Raw genomic sequence first — 25729 nt, forward strand, 5'->3', positions numbered from 1 at the left:
ACAAATGCTCTAATTTCCCTTGCTTGTACATTTTGCTGCATGGACCGTATGATTTTATTGTCACCTATATCTGATGTAGGACTAATTAATAAAAATGACCTGGTGGAAAATGTACATTCAAATCTCCTACCCGCGTTTTATAATAACGACATGCATTTTTGGTCACTATTTTCAGATGCATAATTGCTAATCTGCTATTTTCTCAGCCATGGAGAGAGTGTGGCACTTCTTACTCATTAATACTGGTGTGAGGGTACAATACAGAGGCTCTGCTTGGGTAGAATCCGGAAGAGATGTTGTCCGTGTTTCCTCTTACAGTTAAATCAAAAGGTCCGAATGTCTGAACCACTGACAATTATAAACTTTTCACATGAGGATCTTTGGTGTGGGTTGTAAATAATAGTCAAAATCGACTTCCTTGCTGCCAGAAGGAAAATGGATGACGTGATGGGGAACAACAACAAAGGCAACCAGAACAGAGGTCACTTTTTTGGACTCTGTGCACCTGCTTCTTTGTTTACCTTTGCTTCTGATGGAGCAACATGCTGTGAGTACATCCTGAAAGGTTCTGAGTGGAGTTGGACTGTACTGCTGCTATCTGTCACCCCTTGGATTCACTAACGCATCTGTCCCGGTGATTTAATAGAAAGGAAACTTGCACCCCGGGCATTTTCAGTTTGTTCACCGAACTGTCACCACACTGTGATCTGGTTTTTGAAAGCACAGAGAGTCTGTGATGAGTCACCGCTTCACAAGCCCGCTGTTTCAAATGGACATTCACGGCTGTGAAGGGGGTGACACTCACTGAGACATAAATGCTCAGGGTTCATAATGCAGAGAATAACCTTAAGTGTGATCCTTAATATAGATTCAGTCTGGGATCAGAGGGGGTACAGCGGTCTCATCAAAGTTATCATGTCTTCCTCACACATAAACTGAGTATGGTGGATATACTGAATATGCTGAATATTTTGAATATACATCCTGGGAAAATGCAATTGTGTGCGCGCGTGCGTGCGTGCGTGCGTGTGTGTGTGTGTGAGAATGAACAACTGAATTCCGTGAAGACTGATAATCATATCAGTAACAGGATGAAAACTGAAGATGATCATCACATGTTCTGTTCTTTGATGGCAGTTCTATTTTTTGTTTAATTTTGTAACAATGCTGTTACATCGTAGGGGAAAGGCTGAGTGGAACAGTTATCATTCCATGCTTGTTAATATTAATCTCAATTAAAATTTAGGTTGTATTTTAATAGCTCTCTGAAACTCTCCTTCATATATGTTTGTATTCTTGTTTACATCTGAACTTGCTGAGGTGCTTTTTGTCCGGATATATTTGTAGTGCTCACTGTTACACATTCAACATACACTGTTACCCAGACATACACCCTGATTCATCTTGTAGCTGCATTTTAGGAGCTATTGAGGTAGTCTAACTCTAAGGAGCAGTGTTCCTTTGGGACAGAAACCTTCCGTGACAATGAATTGAATGCTGTAATGCCCACTCCACATTGCTGCCATTTAAAATTACTTTCACATATGGCAAGAGCCATATTAAAGATATTGCAGTGCAAAGCAGTGCTAAGAAAGAATCCCTTCATGTGAGGTGAATACTTTGGTTGCTCAATACAATATGGACATTCATAACCCACAAGGACAGAGAAACCAGGGAGCTTGATGACAATAGGTGGCTGTATGAGATTAGTTTCTTGTCTGCGAGTCCATCAGTTGGGAATTGCTTTTTGATGACAGTTTCAAACATTCGTACAGCAATGTAAAGGTATTCATATCCTGAGCAGTCAAGGCCTATATAATCATAAACAAAGACCTCCTGGTCCCTCAGATGCAGGGACACCTCAAGTGCAGTGCTGTCAAATAGTCTTTTAATTTATGTGAGGTTTGGTAGTTACAGGGTAACAGATCATGCCTTGTTTGCGCCAGCTCCTTTTCCTGCAGAATGGCTTCCAGCAGTTATGCTGTTCTCACCATCAGCCATTCATGTGACGAGCCTCTGATTCGGTGGGAAGCATTTTTATGTTGTAGTGGTAATGTGACCCTGTCCTGAGTTTGCATGTCCTCAGTCATGCTGTTGCACAGGGATGTGCTGAAATGAGTGAGACCTCAGGCCCAGATCTGTGCTGGGTTATCTCTGTATGTAGACCTGCAGAATCAGCAGCGAGGGGGAGATCAGGGTTTCACTGACCCCCTGCTTCAGAGAATCTGATAAAGCTCCCCAGCGTCTCACTGGCCCAGCCTTGTCAGGGTGAAAGAGGACAAGGCCTTTCCATTCTTTGGAATCCAGTGATGTTCATGACACTAGAAGCCTGCCCCTCTCTCAACATAACACTTACAGGTGTACCTGTTCATAAACTATGTGGTTACAAAGAATATGACCATGCCATGAATTAGAGCCCGACCAATATAGGATTTTTAAGACCGATACCGATTTCGATATTTGGGGATTTAAAAATCAGGCAATGATATATTGGCCAATATTCTTTTTTTTTCTTTTTTCAGAAACGCATAACAAATGTTTGGGAAAATCTTTGTTTATGTTATGTGTAGTTATTTGAGTCTTCACCAAGATAACATAACATAATGCAGTTTAAAAATAAGCTTGTTTTATTGTCATAAATAGTACTTTGAACAAAAGTACAACAAAATATATTAAAGTTTTGATAAATATAAGTCAAATGTATAAAAATACGAAAAAATAAAAAAAAATAAAAAATCATGCCATCTTATGCAGTAAGATACAGTGACCTAGAGTAAACGCTGCTGTTAAATGCATCTAATACTACATGACTGTCTGCAACGAGGAATTGCAACTTTGGGATTTCACACTACACGTTTGAAAGAGAAGCTAGATAACTTTGTTTGGCTACCAAACCATGTTAGACTTGTTCAGCTCATGTTTATTTACATGTCCCCTCTGGTTTAACCCTTTCGCACGTAACCTATTTTTTATGCTATGTAGCGCGCGTGCTAAGTTACATGGTTCATTATGTTTTCATTACCGTTAAGCTTCTCATAGTTTTCAGTTAGCATTTGCTATATTTTTAGAGTTAAATCGCTGTTTCCTCAAAGTTAAATTAGCTAGAATTTCTCCAATCTACCGTTCTAATCGCAACAGTTTTAGCATATGCGCTAAACGGCTAATCACAGTGGTGTCACCATACACACAAAAGGGTTAATAATTTCCAATGCACTGACTGTAGCTACAGACATGCGAGTCACAGATATACAGTATTTACCATTGCTTCTTTTAGGTAGAATAAGTTAAACGCTATAGTTTAACCGCTCATTAATGTTAGTGGTCTTCCACTGATAAACATGGCATTAGCTAGCTTTGTGGGTAACCTAATTTAGCAATGGACAGCGATATAAGCGGCTGTAAGCATGTTGCCAGAGAATTTTTAGAAGTGACAAGGGAGAGGGATTTGTGGCGTTCCAAACACGTGTGTTGCCAAAAGTGGAGTTCCAGTGTCCCCTCTGGCGGACAAACTACGCAATGACAACACTCATAACATGGTTGAAGGATCCATCTTCTGTTTCTCCGTTTCTTTTTTAATTGTCATTTATCGGCAGTTATAAACGCCGGCACCGATTCATCTGCAGTTAGCTCATATCGACCGATAATATCGGCATGCTCTACCATGAATATAGCATTACAAAAGCATGTGGCTGATGTTAACGTATTGTTAGTGTAATGCTGTGACACTAGAATAGTTGGCTTCATAACCCATAGTTAACAGTAGAGGAAGCAATATTAAGGATAAGTAAACAAGTGAGTTACATGCAGGGCTGGGAAAAGCACTTCACCTTAGTGATCTCACTTTACAATGTTTTTCCAGTAGTGTGGACACGGGTGCCCTTGACCTTAGCTTGAGGGCATGGCTCCTTGGTACAGTAACATTCCTGTAGGAAGGCGGGTACCTGTAAGATTGTGAAGCCACACCAGAGTAATACGGTGAGAAGGGCAGGCATGCTCTGCAGATAAGAGCTTGGAGTGACTTGCGTACGCACACTCAATGCACTTACACGTGTATACATACACACACAGTCTCTCTCTCTCTCTCTCTCTCTCTCTCTCTCAGGCACATAAATGCATACAAACTCATATGTGCATGCACATGTGCACATTCCTTGTCTCCCTCTGTGATATATATACTCCCTCTCTCAAGGTTGAGGTGGGACAGTCAGCAAATATTAGGCAAAGGATGATTGCAGATCTTAGAAAAACAGGGAGAGTGAAGTAGTTTTAGGTGTACTGTAACTGAAGTAAAAGCCTGTGTGCTCTGCTGTGAGTGATGTAATAGCAAAAGGTTAGATTCCAGCCAAAGCATGCCCTGATCAATAACATATTTTAGCCTTCTGGAAGGAGGCCAGTGTAATCTCATGACTGTTTTAAGGAGATTCACACAACAGTGTGTAATGGGCAGAATTAGAGCTGAGAAATATCCTTCATTTCAAACAAATACTGAAAGCTTTTATATGGCTTTCAGTGTCAGTTTTGCTCAAAAGCAAGAGAGTGGCCACACTTCACATGACAGATGCTTGCTAAAATTGGCATGTTTAATTGTTGGTGTTAACCTGTCCCTTCATATTACTTCGTACTACAGTTGACCATCAGATTTCAGACTGTGAAATGGGTCATATGGCAGAACTACGGAAACATTTGGATGCATTGTAAAGTTATGAAGTATCATCACATCTGCTGTTGACCTGGAGTTTACGTTTGTCATCACTAAGTGGAGGACTGCAGTGAGGAATGATTGCGTCCCCATCAGGCCTTTGGAAACTGAACGGAGGGGCTTAATGACGAATTCTCTGCAGTAGCTCCTTTTACCCGATTTGCCTGCAGATCAGAGAAGATGACAGGGCCCAGATGGGCTTTACAGCTGCAGTGTGTACTCAGCTCAAGTGTTTTGACCACATCTTGTTCAGCGTCACTTTGATGATGGAGTTAGCTTGGAGGAGGGAGCTCTTCAGTGAGCGAGTGTTTCTGATTCCAGTCTTATACAGTCTTCTTCTGTGCATGTGAATGTGTGTGTGTGTGTGTGTGTTGGGGGGGTGCTCTGAGTTAATTAACATGTGAGATATAACAGATGACTGACTCGTAATCTCTAATAGCTTTATGTCTGTGGGGGAGAGGGAGAGAAGGTGCTTGGTGACCTTGCCTGTTAACTCAAGATCCTGTCATGTTTTAGCACTGTGAGATGGAGCAAAGAAATAAGAAAGAATAGACTTAACTGTGAAAATTCCTACTCCCCAGTGAAAGCATAACATTTCATAACAATAAAGCTATAGCGAATAAATGTGTTTCAACATCAGCAATGTTGTTGCCAGTGGGCTACTTAAATACTCCTATGTGTACTAATATTAATTGAAGAAGTTGAGTCAAAGCAAATAAATCTCAGTGTGTTCCACGTGATTTAATATCAGGTGATTTTCAGTTGAATCAGTTAGGGGTATGCAGTACATTGTGTTAAATTGTGAGGATTTAGTGATACAGTGATGGTGCTGAATAATTTTCACAGCCCTTATCTCTTTTATGAACAGTAATCAAGAGCAGATGGGTGTCTGAGCAGTCAGTCTGGATTTTAAATGTCACTGGAATGATGGGGTCCCTGGAGTGACCTCATTTCCTGTCAAGGAGGTCAGAAGGGCACTGTTGCATAAGCAGCAGGAGCAGCAGGCAGAGATGCCAGACAATTCTCATTGATTATTTTGTGCTTGCAATGCTGAGTATAATTTAGACCCCTTTCTTGCTGTCTTATTTGTATTTTTTACTTTTCTGAATTTCATGCCTTTTGCGATACAAATTTACTGTGTAGAGCATGACAAAAGTTTAACTGTTCATAGAAACTTTTAAAGCGTAGGTTAAATTTAAGAACAGCCCCATCTGACATCAGTTTTCTTTTTTCTGATCTGAAGTTCATTTGAAAAAGAGAGTGTTTGCCAGTGACATTTGGTTTGTGTGTTTACTCTCTAAACCTCCATTTCAAATATGTTTATGTATCCCTATTCTCTATTTCCAAATAAAAAGGTGTTGGGTCCTTGAATGTGATAGGCCTATGTTCAAAACAATAGCTGTAACTTGTTATATTTTTACTAATTTATTATTAGTCATAAGTAACTGTTTATGAAGATGACTACATGTCTCTAATACTGTTCAGACTTGATTAGTCTGTTTATTCTTGTCATATTGTAGAAATTGTCCTGAATAATGAGCAGTGCTCTAATCCGTGTCCTGTAATACCCGTGCTAACAATACAGCACTCCCTCCAGTTTGTTTTTGCTCATTTTTATGACTGCCGTTTCTGCTTGATAGGGCAGAGAACTCCCGATGGCATTTAGCGTGCAGTTGTTGCCAAAGCAGTCAGCTGTTGCTGTCAGGACTGCTTTATACAATGTCATGCTGCTGCTTCGGGGTGGAATTGGTGTCTTGGTGCTTGCTCTTAAGTAGCCTTTTCCATTTCATTTGGATGAGGGCCTTTGATCAGTGATGACTGTTGTAAGTGTGCAGACATCAATGTGATCACAGGTAGAAGCCTCATACTGTGAATGGCATAGAGTGATTTATAGTAATTATGAAATAGTTCAGACAGTCCCATCTTGCAGGCAATGCAAGACTGGAAGGAGACCAGAAGGACTTCTGCTTGAGCTTCAGGGTCTGTTGCTGCACCAATCAATTATTTCAACATGAGGGCACAGGCAGCAGTGCAAGTAGACCTTCATTTTTACCAGAATGCCAAAATATGAAGACTTGCCGTCAGTCCCCATTCCCTGACAAATGAGTTGAAATACATTGTTGTTACATCACATACCATGCACTAGCTCAGGAGCGATCAGATAGGAGGGAAGATTTCCAGTGATCGGCCCTCACGGGTTCCCTCCAGAAACATATAATAAATCAAAACAAAGTCTCAAATGGGGAAAACTTTAGTGTCTTGTGCCTGCCTGCCTAATTCTCTGAAGTAGCAAATGTCATGGAATTGTTTTTACTGTTGCAAGACATACAAAACATTCGGACAATTACTACCATGTAGCAGAAATCAAATGTCTCTTCTTGCCAAGCTTGCTCTCGGTTTAGGTATTCGGGCAAAAGTACGGATTTCACAGCAGTTTGTTCTTGTGAAATAGAATTGCTGGGACATGGAGGGAATTTAATATGCTAATGTATGCACAGGCACCTTGCAGCTGTTAAGACTTTGAAATGGCTGCTGTGCAATGGGAATACTGATTCCATTGTCCTATCCGAAGATCTCAGACTGTAGCCTGGCATACTACATAAGCAGAAGGCAGCCAAGTGAATCTTTTAGTCCATCTGATCTGTTGGAAAAAGGGTGCACGCCAACCTTCAGCTTCCTGGGTCACTGTTGATTTTTTTTTTTTCTTTCAATATTTGCAATCCAAAGGAACTTTTGTGTGATTTGTGAACTTAGTCCTGGCAATCACTGATTCATGATTAGATCATCTGGTCCTAATGTTTTTAGAATTTTTAGAATATATTTATAAATGCTTAATAAAGCATTAATAACTGCATTATGTTATTAAAATGTATTGTTGATCTTTCAACATCACGGAACAAAACCCTACAGAGTTATAATGTGCACTGTTGAAACGGAAATATGTAGAACAATTCATATTGTAACATAATTACAACCTTTTGTGTAATCTGTGCCCTACTGCTGTATAATAGGGCCTGGGCCAACATTACACAAAAGGTTGCACAAGGGCTGCATGGAATTTCAAGGAAATTTTGCAGGAAGTATTTTAAGAGCTAACGCTTGAAAAGTCCACTGTGTTCATTTTTATTCTACCAGAATATGGAACTATCAGAGCCTCTTGGCTGACATGAGCCTTTTGAGAGTTGAGACTGGGTATGGCAGGGCCACTGCAGTTCAGAGAGGATTGGAATATATTATACTCTTGCAGCAGCTCAGATCCTGGCAGATGGGGCTCATGCGTTCTTTTTGTGGAACCTGTACACACGAATACACCATAGCACATTCTCAGCTTTCATGCAATTCAACTCCTGCTTATCAGAGGCTGCTGTGTGATCTGGCTGCTAGCAAAGCCAGAGTCCAAAGTAGGCAAGACTGTCTTATAGTGTGGACCTGTGTAAGTTAGCTGTCCTGAATTGCATGAAGAGGTGGCATGGCCCAGTGAAGCCTTGTAGTGCCCAGCCAAAAGCTTCTACCTCAGATGGAGTGAACTGCTGCATTTACCATGAGGTACCATGAGAATTTGGAGCCTTTGAGAAGATTTCTTCATCAGAGAGCAGTACATCAATCTATATCAGCAGGACAGTAATTATATGGGTATGTTGATCACCAGGTAGATCGGTATTAAGCAAGAATCATTACAGTTACTAGAGGAGGTTTTTTAGCATGCCCCAGAGATCAAAAATGTGAAATCCACAGCCAAACGTGTTTCAGGCACAAAATTATGAGCATATGGAAATTATATTTAGTGTTCTCCTTATACACCACTGAGGACAATGCCAGAAAAGGAAGGACTTCCAGTCTGAATTTTGTTTCTTATCACTGTCTGTTTTATTGCTTGAAAGGTTCAGTAATAGTCAATCTGTGCTTTGTATATCATCATATACTGTGCATTTAGTATTGTGACAGTACAGTGACACTATTGTCATGCTTTCTTGTTCTCACCCTACAGTTCAGACATCAGTGTTATGGCTGTTCACATGCATGCACTCATGAGTATGCAAAATCTGCCTCTGCTTTAACGCACAGACTAAATCCAGCTGATGGTGACAATGCAAACAACATAGTAATATTAACAAGATTGGGAAAGGAGAAATGTTTAGTGGACTTTGGAATTTCCAAGATGTTTTTTGTGGGAAGTAGAATTAATTATACGTAAGAGGCTTTGAAAACAATATTGCATCATTGCTTTTTTCTCACAAAAAAATGTTAAATTCCTATGTAGCATTTCTGTCATGTTATTATGAGGGATGCATAAAGATAGTATGCGACATTCTAGTTGTAGCCGTTCTTCTTTGTCACAACAAAATGCATGTTGGGCAACACCGCAATGAAGCTGATGTTATATGGTACTTTCTCTGTATTTCACTGTCTGTAACTGAAATTACTTTTAAGATGTACATTACAGCAGAAGCATTATTTGTCACAAAGTAAATTATTTACTTTAGTGCCTGAGTAAAAGTAAAAGTCTGAGTTCACACAGCAATTATCAAAAAATCTGAGATGGACCATGTTTTATAGAACAATAGCTCCCAGACCTTCATTTGGGGCAGCAAAATGTTTGCAGCTCTGAAATGGGGTCAAGGAAGGAGGGACAGTTGGAGGGGATTTGAGTAAATGTGGGAAATGTGCATGTGGGCCAGATACTTGTTCTGGTTCATTTTTAGATGAACCAAGACAAGCGTTACGTGTTTATGTTAGTGTTATGTGTTTATTTTTGTGAACAAAATGCAGTCAAAAATAATTTGTTGGATTTACTTAATCCAGTTATGTCAACAATTTCCACAAAACTGAGTTGAGTAGCATCCATGTAGTATTATTTAGTAGTATTTTTTTTTAGTAGTAGTATTTAGTAAAAACAACTAAAGTGACTTAAATTAATCTAACACTGATGAGTTAATTAATGATTGCAATATTTTGTTTGTTTGGATTTAAGCAAAATGCTCACACAGACCTTAAGTATTATCAATTTCAATTTAAACAGCATTTTTAAGTTCAACTAAATTGGTGTGCTCGCTTTCAAGTAAAGCAAACATTTTGGTTTCACTGAACAAAGTTTATTCAATATAACCAATAAAAATGATAACAAAAAAAACATATAATTAAGCAGTTATTCAACAACAAAACTGTAAATGGTGCATGCTAGGCATTATGGGTAATGCTCTGCAGTTGACCCCCGGTGAGCTTCTGAGCATGCGCAACATCTGTCCTACGGCAACTCATCTAGGACATTCTTATAATGTACCGTTTTGATTGTGCGATTCTCAGCACTGTTACGTTGTATCAAATCAAGTGGCTTTTGTGGCTTTAACAAGTCTCCAGTTTAAGTTAACCTGCTAAAGTGAATCGTAAATGTCTTAAATTACATTGTATAACTTGTCTTTAACTCTATCTGCCCAGTGCCGGCCAGAAGCAGATGGGCTCCCCCTCTGAGCCCGGTTCTGCTCAAGGTTTCTTCCTGATAGGGAGTTTTTCCTTGCCACTGTTGCCTTAGGCTTGATCTCAGGGGGTCTCAGGCCTGGGAACAATGTAAAGCTGCTTTGTGACAACTTGTGTTGTAAAAAGCGCTATACAAATAAAAATGAATTGAATTGAATTGAATTAAAGTGGACTAGGTTTAAAAAGCTAACAGATATATTAATTAAATTGGGTATAGGTGCATTTATTTAATTCCACAACGCACAAAGTTCACTTTTTTTGAGTGTGGCGGTTTGCTTTCCTTGCCCCTCCCTGACTCCCAGAGTCACGCATTTATTTTGGGATATTAACAGTCCTCTATGCACTGCGCTAACGAGAATGGTACACTGGAAACCCAAGCAGCTAGGTGTGGCTCTGACATGAAAGGTTTGGAAGCCAAGCGGGATTCATTAGCAGTTTCCTTCTCTCTCTGCCTCCTACACCGTGGTGACGTTTCAAAAGTAGAGTGTTCCTGGAAGCCTTCTGGTTCCAGTCCTCTGAACTGACACCTCGGCAAGAGAATGGAGAGAGAGGGAGATTCATTTATTATGTATACTGTCTTGTTTGAGCTGCTTTCTTTTTGGCTCTATGTACGTTATACATTTATCATAGACTTTTAATGCTTTGGTATTATTTGTCTGTCTTGAAATGCCAATATTCATATCTTGGTTTGTATTTAAACAGAACAAAGGGAGGGACAGAGGGAGGAATGGACAAAAGCCCTTTATTGAGCAGCTTTCAGAAAGAGCATGAATAAAATATGGAAAAATAAGAAGGGAAAATAATGTTTGATAGAAAGAGAGAGAGAGAGAGGCTGGGCACCAGTGACACCCCTGTTGTTTCTCAAGGCCTGTGCCTGTGTGTTTACATTGCCAGTGGTTTCCTCTGGAGGCATGCAGATGAGCTGGTCTGGCGTTGGTCACTGTGAAATCATCCCTGGCATCATCCCTCCCATCTTCTCTCTGGTCCCTGCTCTCTCCCTTTCTCCCTCACTTCCTCTGATGGACATGGCTCCATGCCATGCTACTTTCACAGAGCGCAGCGGCTTTTGTGGTCACTTTCCCGAAAGCACACCTTCAGTTGTGACAGGAGCAGAGCAATGCATGTCCTAAGTCATAGCATTCCTCTTGGGCTGAGTACTCTTAAGGGATGTTTAATATCACAGCGCTTTCCACTGTCCCGGGCAATCCTCAGCAATACAACCAAGATCATAATTAAAGATCTATCATGGATGAATTCACTTCAAAGTGATGTGAGACGCACAATCAGAGTGAGGAGCAGAAAACTGTTAGCAAAAATAGTCTAATTTCCGTCTTTTTCTTTAACAGCATTAAACCTTGAAAGGATTTAAGAGGGATTGCTCAGTGCCGTAGGGAGAAGAATTGAAAAGGAAATTAATGGGGGCTTCCGTGTGGCTCAGTCAGTAGAAGCACTTGCTCTGAGTATAGACTGAACGCTACAGCCTGGGTTCAAACCCGACCGTGTCACCAGCCAGGACCGGGAGCTCACAGGCGGAACCCGTTGGCTTCGTTCCGCCGGGGATAGGGGCAGGTACGTCGGCAGGCGCTTCTATCTAATTGGCAACAGCAACCCCTGCTGGTCAGTTGGGCACCTCTGGTCCACATGCCAAAGCTGCATATGAAATGTCTTCTTCCGACTGATCTCTGTGCTAGCTTAGCTTGTGGACCACTTCTGTGAAAAGAAGCAGCGGCTGACGTCACGTGTCTTAGAGGAGGGCACATGCTTTTCCACGCTCTCCCGGATTCACAGTGGGGGTTGTGCAATGGGACCGAATGATAACAAATTGGACATTCCAGAATTCGGGAAATTGGTCTTTCCAAACTGGGGGGAGAAAATGGAAACAAAAGGAGATTAATATGTAAGGTAATTACACTGCAAGTTTTTTTTTTTTTAAATCCATAGCACATGCAGTCTGCCTCTTGCTTAGAGAGAGGGGATGCGCTTTGTGCCTCCCTCTGACTCAGCTTTTAGCCAGGTCCCTGTCTGATTCGCATTGTGGCGCCACTCCCCCCCACTCACACAGTGCCCCATTCACTGCCTGTCACTCATCCGACTGCCAGCCCCCGTAGACAGTGCGTCATCCGCTCAGATGATTTGAATAAATAAAGGCCGCCGGCGCGCAGTGCCTGGGACCAGCCTTGGCGGCTTCCCGGCACGGTGTCATCTTTGAAACAGAGCCCCTTTCACATTGTGTTCTAAACAGCCCCTCCCTCTCGGATGTGTGCAGGGGCTCTTTCTCTCCCACCTCCTCTCTTCTGCTGGCAGCGCTCCCACTGCAAGACTGCACTTAGCATCCCTTACAACTGACGTAACCAGTTGCATCATGGCCAGGCTGCGACTGCGTCGCATTTCATTCTGGAAATCTGATGACTTTGCAGCCTGTTTTGATGGGTGATACTCACAACTTCGTCGCATCGTGGCGCAAAATCACTTTCCGGAACTTTCTCCGCCATCGTCCCCAGATGGTGGAATTAACTTCCACACTCCATCCATTCTGCCGAGTCCCTCTCTGTTTTCAAGAAGCATCTGAAGACACACGCTCTTCTGCTCTCACCTCAGCACCTGAAGCACTACTAATAAATGTAAATGTAAACTACAGGTTTCCTGAATGTTTGCTGTTCTTTGGTGCTGCAATGATTGCTGCCACATAATTGACACTGAACAAACGCCAACATGATGTCATTTCGGTCCAACTCTGAAACATTGCTGTAGCTGTGATGGGAGAGGTAAGTGTGCCCCCCCACCGCAGAGGCCCTTACTGTTTTAAATTAGGGCTGACAGCAATATATGAGACAATGGTATGGTGGAAGTGACCCATGAGGTGCCAGTGTTTCCCTCTCACTGGAGAATACAAACAAACATTCATTTCACATTTTAATATATAATAAATGACACAGTGTCATTCAGTTCAATTGGGACAATTTCATTCAGACAAATTGGGTTTATTTTTAACTTATTATTTTATGTGGTCCCATGCAGGTGCTGCCTGGGTCTCAGCAGCTCATCAGAGGACATTTTTGATGTCTGTCCTGCCTTACAGTTCAGCAGAAATGGGACAGGATCTGTCAGCAGGAAGAGTTATGTCAAAAATAAGATGAAATGCACCACTGCTGTTGCTGTGAGCATTGACCAGATCAATGGGGATCATTGGTTGTTAAGGATACCTTGCCCATTTCTCCCCGCATCTGTCCAACATCGGTGCAGGGCTCAGGTCGTGTGCCCTGCTGTCATCTGAACTGTGCTCCCCTTGTCCTCTGCAGCGATCTGGCCAGGTAATGTTCAGAACAGGGTAGTTGTTGGTAATCCTTGCTGATCACTCAGGCTCAGACAGGATCTTGGAGGAACTCAATTTCTCAGACTGAGGTCAGATTTATTTCACTGTGTGGGGTTCCAGGGTATCCAGGCAAAACAAAGCACAAACTCCACGTGTCTCTGCACGAGTTCCATATACAATTAACTGACAGTTGAAGCACTGTCTGTTTGCTAATTTTATATCTCATCACAGTTGTGAATTCACTCATTCTTTTCAGTAAGGCTCCATTACACAATGCAAATTATCATTCACCTCTTAGATCCCCAAGAAACACTTTTTAAGTAAGTCCTGACTTTTTTCACACTTGAAAGTCATGTTCAGTTGACAGTACATTTATTACCCAGAGTGCAAATCAGCTGAAAGCAGGCTTAAAATTTAAAGTAATTCTCTCTACTTTGGGGAAGTTTCGGTTTTGTGTACAAGTTGTCATCTGTTGCTAGAAACTTGCTGCTGTGTGAATTCATGTTCAATTGTTAATAAAAGTATAAATCAGTGGTTAACCATTTTTACTCAATATTCATAATGCAACTTAAGTGCTTAATCTATTTAATACCAGCTGTGAGTCTTACTAAATTGAAATGGAAGTCTCATGCCTGTGGTTTTTAGTCAGTGCTTATGTATGTGGAAGGAAAAGTATTTACGTTAGGTATTGTAGTTCAAATGAGATCTACACGTCTGCAATTACCCGATCCCCCACTGTACCTAGACAGTCACCCGAAGCAAGACCTCCTCCTGAACTCCCAGTGTCGGCTGTGTTTGGGGAAACACTGAGAGACAGCTCTGTTTGGAGAAATGCTGACAGTACCAGTGACTGCTCGGCCCCTACACCTGTGAGTGCTCTGGTGGCACCCTGATCAGTATTGTCAAGCAGCCTCAGCGGGTACAGCACTGTGTCCCTCTCCCGTAATGCTGCTAATCAGATTAGGATCGCTCAGGAGAGGAGAGGGAGCGTGCCCTCAGTCGACACCCATCCCCCGCCCATCACAAAGGCACGCAAGGCACTGAAATTAGGGGTAAGTGTGCAGCCAGGGGTTGTTTTATTTGTGTGTATGTCAGGTGCCAGTCATTGTTTCGACCATGGGTATGCCCCATTTGTAATGGGCTCACGATGACCTGCTCCACAGTAGGATCAGCCAGCTCTTCATGCCAGTGACCACAATTCAGTGTGGTCAGCCATGGTCCTGCTTGTGACACTTTGGCAGCTGTGCTTATTACAGTTATAGTGGCAGACAGCTTGGGCCCTCACGCAAGATAACACAGCAAGAAAACGGCTCCATAAAATGTGCTTCAGATTTTAAACATACGCTCAGTGACCACTTTATTAGGTACACCTGCTCGTTGATGCAACTGTCTAATCAGCCAATCATCTGGCGGCAACTCAATGCACAAAATCACAAAGACCTAGTCATGAGTTTCAGTTGCTGTTCAGACCAAACTTCAGAATGGGTAAGAAATCTGGTTTAAGTGACTTTAGACCATGGGATGATTGTTGGTGCCAGACGGGGTGGTTTGAGTATCTCAGAAACTGCTGATCTCCTGGAATTTTCACGCACAAATGGTGCGAAAAACAAAAAACATCCAGCAAGTGGCAGTTCTGTAGGCGAAAACGCCTTGTTAATGACAGAGGTCAGAGGAGAATGGCCAGATTGTTTCAAGCTGACAGGAAGGTGACAGCAACCCAAATAACCACACATTACAACAGTGCTATGCAGAAAAGCATTTCTGAACATACAACACGTCGAACATTGAGGTGGATGGGCTACAGCAGCAGAACGACGAATCTCGATTTCTGCTGCGACATGCAGATGGTAGGGTCAGAATTTGGCATTAACAACATGAATCCATGCATCCGTCCTGCCTTGTGTCACCAGTTCAGGCTGGAGGTGGTGGTGTAATGGTGTGGGGAACATTTTCTTGGCACACATTAGGCACCTTAATACCAATTGAGCATTGCTTAAATGCCACAGCCTACCTGAGTATTGTTGCTGACCATGTGCATCCCTTTATGACCATGGTCTACCCATCTTCTAATGGCTACTTCCAGCAGGATGACGCACCATGCCACAAAGCACACGTCATCTCAAGTCTGGTTCCAGGAACATGACAATGAGTTCAGTGTACTCCAGTGATCTTCACAGTCACCAGATCTCAATCCAATAGAGCACCTTTGGGATGTGGTGGAACGGGACATTCGCAGCATGAATGTGCAGCTGACAAATCTGCAGCAACTGCGTGATGCTATCATGTCAACAATGACCAGAATCTCCAATTTCCAACATTCCATGCAACGAAGAATTGAGGCTGTTTTGAAGCAAAGGGAGGCCCTACCAAGTATTACTATAGTGTTCCTGATAAATAACACTATAGTAATATATATATATAGAGAGAGAGAGAGAGAGAATACAATTGGACATAGGACTTACAACCATTCTTCTCTGTCTGGATGCTGAACATTTGTCTGTTCAAGTTTCTTTTACTGTCTCCTTGTGAATACATAATGACAAGCTGGAAATGACTGCAATCCTACAGGCAGAAAATTTGGAATGACCCTGCTACTGCATAAATGGAGAAATGCTGTTGTGCATTAAATGCTTGGCTTTTTAACTGGCATTTTATGACTTTTAACTTCAATCTTTTATTTTCAGTAATAGATGTCAGTTTTTCCTGGGAGCCCCACCCTAGTCCCCTGCCCCCCCCCCCCCCCCCCCGTCTTGGCAACCTTGCATTGGGGAACCCAGCCCTAACCAGAAGTATTTATTTCTGTTGGAAATGCAGCTGGGCAAATGACACCAGCTTGTGGGATGTGGTCTTTTCACATTGTTTTGGACTTGACACCTCTAACTGGTTTCATCTTACTAGGATAAGGTCATTTGCAATAACCAGGGTTTCTTGTCTCACCGCTTCAGCTATTAACTGTTATTAATTATTAAATTAACTTGTGAGGGACCTGTAAGTTGATAAGCTGTTGTTAGTGAGAGATACACCGATGCTCTGTTAGCATTTCTGTGATGCACTGTGAAACTTTCAGCAAGTGGTAAAATTGTGCAGGTGCACGAAGTTTTGCAGTATGATGACCTTGCTTCTGTACCTAATCAGCGATTTCAAAATTAGGGAGAAGAAAAATAAGGAGAAAACAAGCAAAAAAGAGTTGTGGTCTTTTTTTGGCTTTTGACTGGATGTCTTCACAGTACAATCCAGAAGACAGGCATTGTGCATAGAAGCTACAAAGTCCCAGCCTCCATCCGCAACACTGTTGTTACCATGTTTTTGCTTGATGTTAATTCAGGGCCTCTTTTTGTACACAGCCTATCCATATTGGCCCGGATCTGAAGGGTGTTAATGTGGCATGTCGGCCTTGTAGAATAGCCCCTTAGTTTGTGAGCTAGATTTTGTATTCTACCTGTGTCTCTGAAACAATTGGCCAATTTCCTGTGAACCTGGTCCTGCCTTTCCCTAACAACAAAAGGAAAGCTCAACACAAATGGAAATAGGCAGCATTATGAATGTGCATCCTGGTAATGGGAGACATACCATTAGCCAAGTTAAGGGTCTTCACACTGAATGCAGGCCAAGCCATTTACCCATTATCTCTGACAGCCAAGGATAGAGACACTTGAGGGATGGTCTGGTTAGGTGGTGCAGCTAGACTTTATTTTCAGTCACTGGAAACAAATGTGTATGCAAATCACAACAGGAAGGCCACATTTTATAGAGAATACCAAGAAATGAAAGGACATGAATAATGTATGACTGTAGCTCAGTAGACACTAAATTAAAAAACGATACTAAATGAACTGAAACAGAGAGCCAGATGTAGTAGCATTTGTACTGAGGAAAATACAGTAGCTGATGCTTCCATGATGGCTAGCTGAAACTGTCATGGCTGGAGATACTCCTGATTGGTTTATCAGTTTATCATCCCATCCTAAAGGGGGCAGCACTGTGGGGAAAAAAGTTAAGAAACAGGGCACCACCCATGCAGCCTTGGGCACATCCCAGACTGCCTCAGTAAATATCCAGCTGTATGAAAGGATGGCTGTATGAACTGTAAGTTACGTAATTCACCTGTATCCCTGACCCTGATGTGACTCTCATCCTTTGTCTTCCCCTTCAGGTGAGCCAAGGCAGTGTGCCGGGAATTGAGACCGCCTCTTTGGCCATGGACACAGAGGAGGGGGTGGAGGTGGTGTGGAATGAGGTGCTCTTCTCTGACAGGAAGGTGTTTAATGCCCTGGAGGTACGGCCAACAGGCTTCACCCAGAGACTCGTCACTTTCCCTTTGCAGGGATTACTGCCAGACAAACAGGACAGGAGCTCTTCCAGTCTCTGGGGAGAATTAATGTGAAGGGATTAACTGTAGTACAAGAGTGAGGAAAGGAAAAGAGGCTAGTTATGTTGCATGTTGTGATGTTCTCATGTGAAAGGTTCTGGATCCTTTCTCTGCCTAAAATTTTTTGAAGATGTCACAATTTAAATGCTTTATCCGTAGCACAGCATTTCTCATGCCTATGCCTGTGTTTGCTGTCTGAATGATTACAAAATGTGCCTCCACGTGTGCTTTTAATACTGTTGTTATTGCTCTGATTTCATTCTCACCCTTATCTCAAGGAGATGGCAGAGGCCACCGTTGTAGCTAATTTACATAACTGTCTTTTTATCTGCACCAGGCTTTGCACAGGAGAACTGCGTATGAGGCAATGTCTTATGAGAAGTGGCATGAAATACTTGTTATGTGTATGAAATCTTTAGGACCTCACTGTTATGAGAAGCCTTGAGATCACGCTAGACCTAAACTCATCCTACTAGCTGAATTTTTTTTTTACTGAAGTAGTTTGGTCATAGTGTAGCCAAATGCCATCCTGCCACTCTTATTGTGCCCGTGTGTGTTATTCTCAGGACAAGATCAAGGCAATGTTTGAGAACCTAATGCAGGTGGAACACCCCAACATTGTCAAGTTCCACAAGTACTGGCTGGACATGAGGGAGAACCAGGCGCGGGTGAGCAGCTGACAAAAATCTATGCATGTCAAAGACGTGTGCACATGCACGCACAAACATGCACACACAAATACTCAGACACACGCTTTCTCCCTTCACACTTCATAGACTGTTTCCCTGACTATTTGTCGATCTTTTGGTTTCTGTAACATTGCTTGTTCCTCCCTCTCTTTGCATGTCTGTCTGTTTGTCTGTCCCTGTGCCACAGGTGATATTCATCACTGAGTACATGTCTTCAGGCAGTCTAAAGCAGTTTCTGAAGAAGACCAAGAAAAACCACAAGACCATGAACGTGAAGGTAACTTCACTTACACAAGCGGGAAACTCTTAATCTCTTTACAGCAGTCAAAACATCTTTTCATTAGACTTTTACTTAAGGACTCAGACACTGTGGAGCATAATATACATAAATGTTGTACCTTCACTTTCACTCTGCGAGGACACTGATAATTTCGCACCATGAGCCCAAATACGTTTTTATTGGTCACAACACTAAAGCTTTTAGGAAGGATCTCCACAACTGAAATGAAAGGGTGCTGAGGGGGGTACATGTCTGCACACATTGCCATCATGTGGTGATGGGGGGTACTGCAATCTTAGACACTGGAAATGATGCATATGTAAGGATGATGTGTCATGACAGATCTGTGCTGCCCTGCTGGGTTTCACTCCTGTGGCTGACTAGGCGTTTCTATCAGGAAAAGCCTGGTAGGGAATGCACTGTGGCAGCATGTGTCAGACACATGGCTGTAATTGACTGCACTGGCAGAATGTTCATAAATTCCAGTCTCAGTAACACAGGGGTACCCCAGCCCAATAACATGCTAGCTGTTCGGTTTCAGCAATGTTTATTATGATCATTTGAATGAATACTAATGTGTTTAATGTGTTCTGTGTTGTTTGTGTATATTATTTGCGTATTTACTTTAAGCCCATATATTTCTGTATCTAACATATTTTAAGGCATATTGCTCCATAAATGTTAGTGTAAATTTGTGTATAAAATACAAGCCCCAGTATAGAACAATAGTCTTTTTGCATTAAAGAAGATTAAAGGGTGGGGTGTAAATACATCTGCACAGATGTATGTACTATGTATACACCAATGAGCCAAAACATTATGACCACTCACAGGTGAACCGAATAACATTCATCATCTCCAAACAAGGGCACATGTCAAGGTCTGGGTAGATTAGATGGTAACCGAACAATCAGTTCTCGTAGTCAACGTGTTGGATGCAGGAGAAATGGGCAGGAGAAAAGACCTGAGCGACTTTGTCTAGGGCCAAATTGTTATGGCCAGACGAATGGGTCAGAGCATCTCTGAAACGGCAAGGCTTGTGGGGTGCTCCCGGTCAGCAGTGGTGAGTACCTACTGTGGTCCAAGGAGGGACAAACCACAAACTGGGACAGGGTGTTGGGCGCCCAAGGCTCATCGATATGCGAGGGCAACGAAGGCTATCCCGTCTGGTCCGAACCAACAGAAGGTCTACTGTGGCACAAGTCACAGAAAATTTTAATGATGGTTACAGGAGTAATGTGTCCCAACACACAGTATATCGCACCCTGCTGTGTATGGGGCTGCGTAGCTGCAGACCAGTCAGAGTGCCCACGATGACCCCTGTCCACCGTTGAAAGCGCCTACAATGGGCACGCGAGCATCAGAACTGGACCTTGGAGCAGTGGAAGAAGGTCACCTGGTCCGATGAGTCCCGTTTTCTTTTAGATCATGTGGATGGCCGTGTACATGTGCGCCGTTTACCTGGGGAACTGATGGCACCAGGATGCACTGTGGGAAGACGACAAGCCGGTGGAGGGAGTGTGATGCTCTGGGCAATGTTCTGCTGGGAAACCCTGGGTCCGGCCATTCACGTGGACGTCAATTTGACACGTGCCACCTACCTAAACATTGTTGCAGACCAGGGCCCTGTTTCAGAAAACAGGTTTAGTGAAAACTCAAAATTAGTTGAAGGAAACTCTGGGTTTTCGGTTTCACAAAGCCAGTTCAGTTTAACTCTGAGTCAGTTACTATGGCAACATACCCCGTGAATCTAACCTGCTTGCTAGCAGGGTTTCTTCAACTAACCCTGAATTTCTTCTCCTCTTTAGCTGAAGTCTGCAGACTGAAGGAGGTGTCAGACATGGCGTGTCCTTTTCTTGAAGAGCCAGTTGATATTGAAGCACAAATACTCCGCAGAAATCTCCGTTAGGAGAGGGTGATGAGACCCTGCTTGGATGTTTTATCGTTCCCTGATGATTATCTGTTTGAGCGTTTCCATTTTTCTGCACAATCGATTTATCTGAACAATATTCTCAGCCCTCATATCGTTCATATGACACATCGTGGACATGCTCTCAGTTTGGAACAAATTCTTTGTGTTGCACTTCGTTTTTTTTTTTTTTGTGCCACTGGGAGTTTTCTATATAACATTGGTGATGCTGAGCATATTTGCTGTTTAATTAGGCTAAACAACATCATAATTACTTGTAATGAAATTATACCTTAACTGTTTGAACTATACGTTTATATTTCATCTTCAGTTGCTGCCAAGTAGGTTTTGTGCCTGTTCGGTTGCAACTGCATAAATATTAAACACGCGCGCGCGCACGCACACGCACACGCATACATATACACATTTTAAAAATTTTGAACAAGTGGACTCGAGTTAAAACTCTTTTTTTCAATTAATACTCGCATTGACTCAGTCAGCAATTTTTTGCTGCTACTATACTATATACTATACAAAAAAAAAAAAAAACTCAGAGAAAACTGTAGAGAGAGAACAGCTCAGAGTTAGTCAACCCGGAGCTCAGGTTTAAACTCAGAGTTTGTTAAATCTGCTTTCTGAAACAGGCCCCAGGTACATCCCTTCATGGCAATGGTATTCCCTGATGGCAGTGGCCTCTTTCAGCAGGATAATGTGCCCTGCCACACTGCACACATTGTTCGGGAATGGTTTGAGGAAAATGATGAAGTGTTCACGGTGTTTGCACAGAGAAATGGAGGGATGGAGCATTTGTATGAGGGTCAGAAAGCATGAAACAGTATACAAATCACAAAAGGACCTCACATCAGCTTTTGTTAGAACTAGGTTTTAAAACAAACATACCTACATCGACAGGAGCAATGCACTGTATTCAGTTGTAGATTTTAAATTTTGTAGAGTATACAATTGAACCCTGTAAATAAGGAAACAGGGAATAATGAGTCACTGCATTTGAGGATGTAGTGGGCAGCCAGGGCTTATATATCTGAATTTAAACATGTTTTCCAGGAATATTTTACTAACTGTTTTATTAACAATTTTATTAACTGAATGTGTCTGCAAAAGGAGCACAGATATTTCTCCAATTGGACTTTACTCTGTATTGGTTTTATTGGCATTATGTTGCTTAATATTAGATCCACACTGGATCTACACTAGATCTGGTTGGTAGTCTCAGCTTTGAATGTTATTACAACTGGCCTGCATAAGGTGTACATTGGCTGTAAACCGCTGAAACAGACCCTGATGCTGCATGTTTCTTAGAGGGTGACTTGCATTTGGGTTTGGTGATGAGGCGGAAGATAGCAGGGGTGGCTTATGCAGCTGAAAGGGGTGTGTGTTGAGGCTGTGACTGGGCCTCTCACAGCATTCCTGTTTGGCTTACACTTTCTGTACAGGATGGTTCTCCTCCGTTAGGAAAACAAATTATTGGTGTGTCAACAGCCCTGTTATTGATGACAGTGCTGTAACCTTTGCATGTTGGTGTTTTGTGTTGCAGGCGTGGAAGCGGTGGTGCACGCAAATCCTCTCTGCCCTCAGGTGAGACATGTTGGTGGCAGTATGCAAACATTCAGCTATCAGCCTTTACTATCTGAGTGATCGTAAAAATCACCAATGGCAGTTGAAACCATGAATGGAGACTAGAACTGTGAGTGCATAAGCATAGGAAAGAAGAATGTCCCCAAAAGCTGATCTAGGATCAGCTGACCTATTATACTTCTAAACCCAACTGTTTAATGTAAAACATGACACTGGATCACTGGTAAGTAGTGTTGTGTGTCTGCACTTGTAGAGCACATGGTTTATATAGTCTTTAGACAGGAGTTAAGCTTCTAAAATCAAGGTCATTTACTGTTGGACAGACTCCTCATGGAGAGATGAGCCACTTTACCACCACTGGAAGCATCATCCACATGATGAATGTATGGTGGGCAGCAGTGTAGCATAGTGGTTAAGGAGCAGGACTCGTAACTGAAAGGTTGCTGGTTGGATTCCCCACCCTTGGGAAAGGTACTTAACCCACAATTGCCTCAGTAAATATCCAGCTGTATAAATGGATAACATTAAAAAAGCTATAACCGATGTAAGTCGCTTTAGATAAGAGAGTCTTCAAAATGCCTGTAATGAATGTATGACATGTCTGTTATGAATGTTTGTTAAACATAAGGGTGGCTATGTCTCTAAAAGCGCTATTGGCTTGTCAGGTTTCTGATCGGTTCTCATTCATCTTTCCGACAAAATTGATATTTCCCCCCCTCGCTTATTTTGCAATACCACAACTTTTCTGGTCTCTGTTAGCTAGCACCAGCGTTGTGGTGGGGCTGACTGATTGTTGTCTGTTGTTCTCAATGAAAAAGACAGTGGAACAGTACCTGTAGACAGGCAGAGGATCTGGGCAGAGGATGACCCTATGACTCTGACTAAATCCGGATACGATAGTTGAAAAACCCCAAATGATCAGTTTCCTCTCATTCACGAAGGTTACTTCACCAACCAGCAACTCTGAATCCAAAACTCACATTCACCATGGAAACAAGAGTAAAAAGTGAGACCAGTATCTCAGTTGCACAGCGTACCTTCCAGCCATGAAAGCCAGCACAGCAGTTCAGTTTTCGTAAATTAAGTATAGAATTGATCCCATGTGGGTGACCATATTGGTATGTTTTTTCTTTTCCTCACTCAATTGCAAATTTGAATACAGACTTGTAAGGTTTTCATCAAAGCAAGGTTTGTTGGATAGGAAAGGGATTTGGGGATCAGTATGTTTGCTTTCCCTCATCAGATATCACTTGTGAAAATGTCTCAGATGCTTATGAATTTCCCTGTACTGTACAAAATAGCTGAGGATGTTCTTTATTTTGTAACATAAGAGTATGATGTACGTACCTGCTCACAGGGGCATAGAGCTGCTTTGCTCATAGTGAGTACCTAGACACCATTGCGGACAGAGCAAACATAAGGAGCTAACTCATTCAGTTAAGCAAGTGTAATGCAGGAACATGGAGAAGGTGGGGAAAACTGGGTATGCACCAAAAGACAAGCAAAGGCAAGGTACAAGCAAGCAAAAGACAGACGAGAGAAAGAGTGAGAGAGAGAGAGAGAGAGAGAGAGAGAGAGAGAGAGAGAGAGATCTGCATCAGGCTGTGTGGCACAGGTTCTTTCAGAGGGAATCCGCAGCTACACCAAGGTCTGCGTCAGTCCCAGCACAGTAATGTGACAAGACACAGTTGTAAAACACACACAGAGGCACAATGGTAATGTATCTCATAATGTACATGGGAGATTTGGGTCCTCCTCTCCTAAACCAATGATTTATCAAACAGTGACTTGTACATACCAAGCTAAATACCTGGTGTAGTGGCGCATGTCCTCCACTCTGTTGTTTGGTATTGTATTTACTAGTGTGTATGACGTCTGGGTTCCCTCCATTTCAGCCACGCCGTGTGAATGTTGTTATTATTAGAGACACATGACCACAATTGGTCTGCTTCTATTTCCATGCATTTACTGCTAATTAATTTGGTAATGGACAGAAGGCACAATGAAAGCATATTGCTTTTAAAATACTCAGCACATGTGCAGTTTTAGGAATGGCCCTCGGACGGGTCAAGCATGTATTGTACCATTTGGTGGAGCGGTTCTGGACCTTCGTGCTGTGTATGGTGAATTACAGTGTCAATCAATGGCTCCAGTGAGAATCCAGCATTTTGAAAGGCTTAAATTGTAAAATTGTGTGTAAAAGGTATAACAGCTGCGCTTGGATAAGGCTATCTGTAGGCCATATAAATGTGCATAAGATAGTACTGTGCTGTTCTGATGTTAGCTGTTCATCAGAAATTGAACTCATGGACCTCACATACCCAAGATTACAGTGTCAAAAAGACAGACTTGGGGGTGCATGGTAAACTTGGACCATTTTGCTTCGGCATTGGTGTTGTGGCAATGAAGATGTTCCTGTCATTCCCAGTTACCTGCACTCCTGCGATCCACCCATCATCCACGGCAACCTCACCTGCGACACCATATTCATCCAGCACAACGGACTCATTAAGATCGGCTCAGGTGTGCCCCCACTCTGGCATTCGCTGCATTGCTTCTCAATACTTCAGGGTGAAGTGTGACTAGCAAGAATCCTCTGCTTGTATGAACTGACCCTGTTGTGGTGCATTATGAAACCTGGATGTCTCTTGAAGAGTAAATGACTCTGAAATTCCTACATAGGGTGCAGTTTAGTGAAACCATTCGCAGTGCACTTTAGGAGGGCCAGCAATGTCCATTAAGTAGCTGAAAATATCTAGAAGGTGCTTTTGCTCGATAGAAGGCATTTGCATTGAGTCGACCAGACTGACTAATCATAAACTAAAAACCAATTCCGTCAACTGAAGTAACCTGACTGAATTGTGAGACATTGCTCCAGGCATTTCCCCCCATAATCCTCTTGTCTGGATTATAAAAGATTGCCTTGAAGGACTAGTGGGAAATTAATCTCACCATGGGTTGATTTGTTCGAAGTTGTATCTATTTTTATCTCAGACTGTATTATGTAACTTGAATCACATTGTAATTGTCTCCTCTTCTGTTCTCTGTCTCTCTCCCTGGCTTAAGTGTGGCACAGACTGTTTGTCAATGGTAAGAGCCTTCTTCTCCACAGTTTGCCAGTCAGATGTAGTATTCACTGTGCTGCTCTGCACATGTGTCCCACTAGTTAGAGGGACTAACTAACAGGGTTTCTTTGTGTAATTGGAGGCATTCATATGTGTGGCAGATAATTCTGTCTCCTGTTCCTTCTCTCCTTTGCGCTCGTAGCTAGTTTGTATATCTGTGCAGCAGTCTATGAGGCTTATCTTTTCATGTTAAGTTCTTGCCAATTTACCTGTGCTTTATTTAAATTTAGTCAATTTAATTAGGAGAAAGATATGCTCCAGAGCAAATTCTTTT

The 25729-nt window shown here is 42.3% G+C and overlaps 1 protein-coding gene across 1 annotated transcript in view; it reads left to right on the plus strand.

Moving 5' to 3' along the window:
• The window catches only part of LOC118772561 (nuclear receptor-binding protein 2-like), a 68336-nt gene that overhangs the window by 22168 nt on the left and 20439 nt on the right, over positions 1–25729 (plus strand). Inside the window, exons 2-7 of the mRNA XM_036521003.1 lie at positions 17641–17763; positions 18423–18524; positions 18733–18822; positions 22290–22330; positions 24759–24853; positions 25397–25420. Coding sequence (XP_036376896.1) covers positions 17641–17763; positions 18423–18524; positions 18733–18822; positions 22290–22330; positions 24759–24853; positions 25397–25420 — 475 coding nt within the window. The remainder of the gene's footprint in view (positions 1–17640; positions 17764–18422; positions 18525–18732; positions 18823–22289; positions 22331–24758; positions 24854–25396; positions 25421–25729) is intronic.

This window comes from Megalops cyprinoides, chromosome 2 (assembly GCF_013368585.1).
Source record: "Megalops cyprinoides isolate fMegCyp1 chromosome 2, fMegCyp1.pri, whole genome shotgun sequence".
In the NCBI taxonomy this organism is placed as follows: Eukaryota; Metazoa; Chordata; class Actinopteri; order Elopiformes; family Megalopidae; genus Megalops; species Megalops cyprinoides.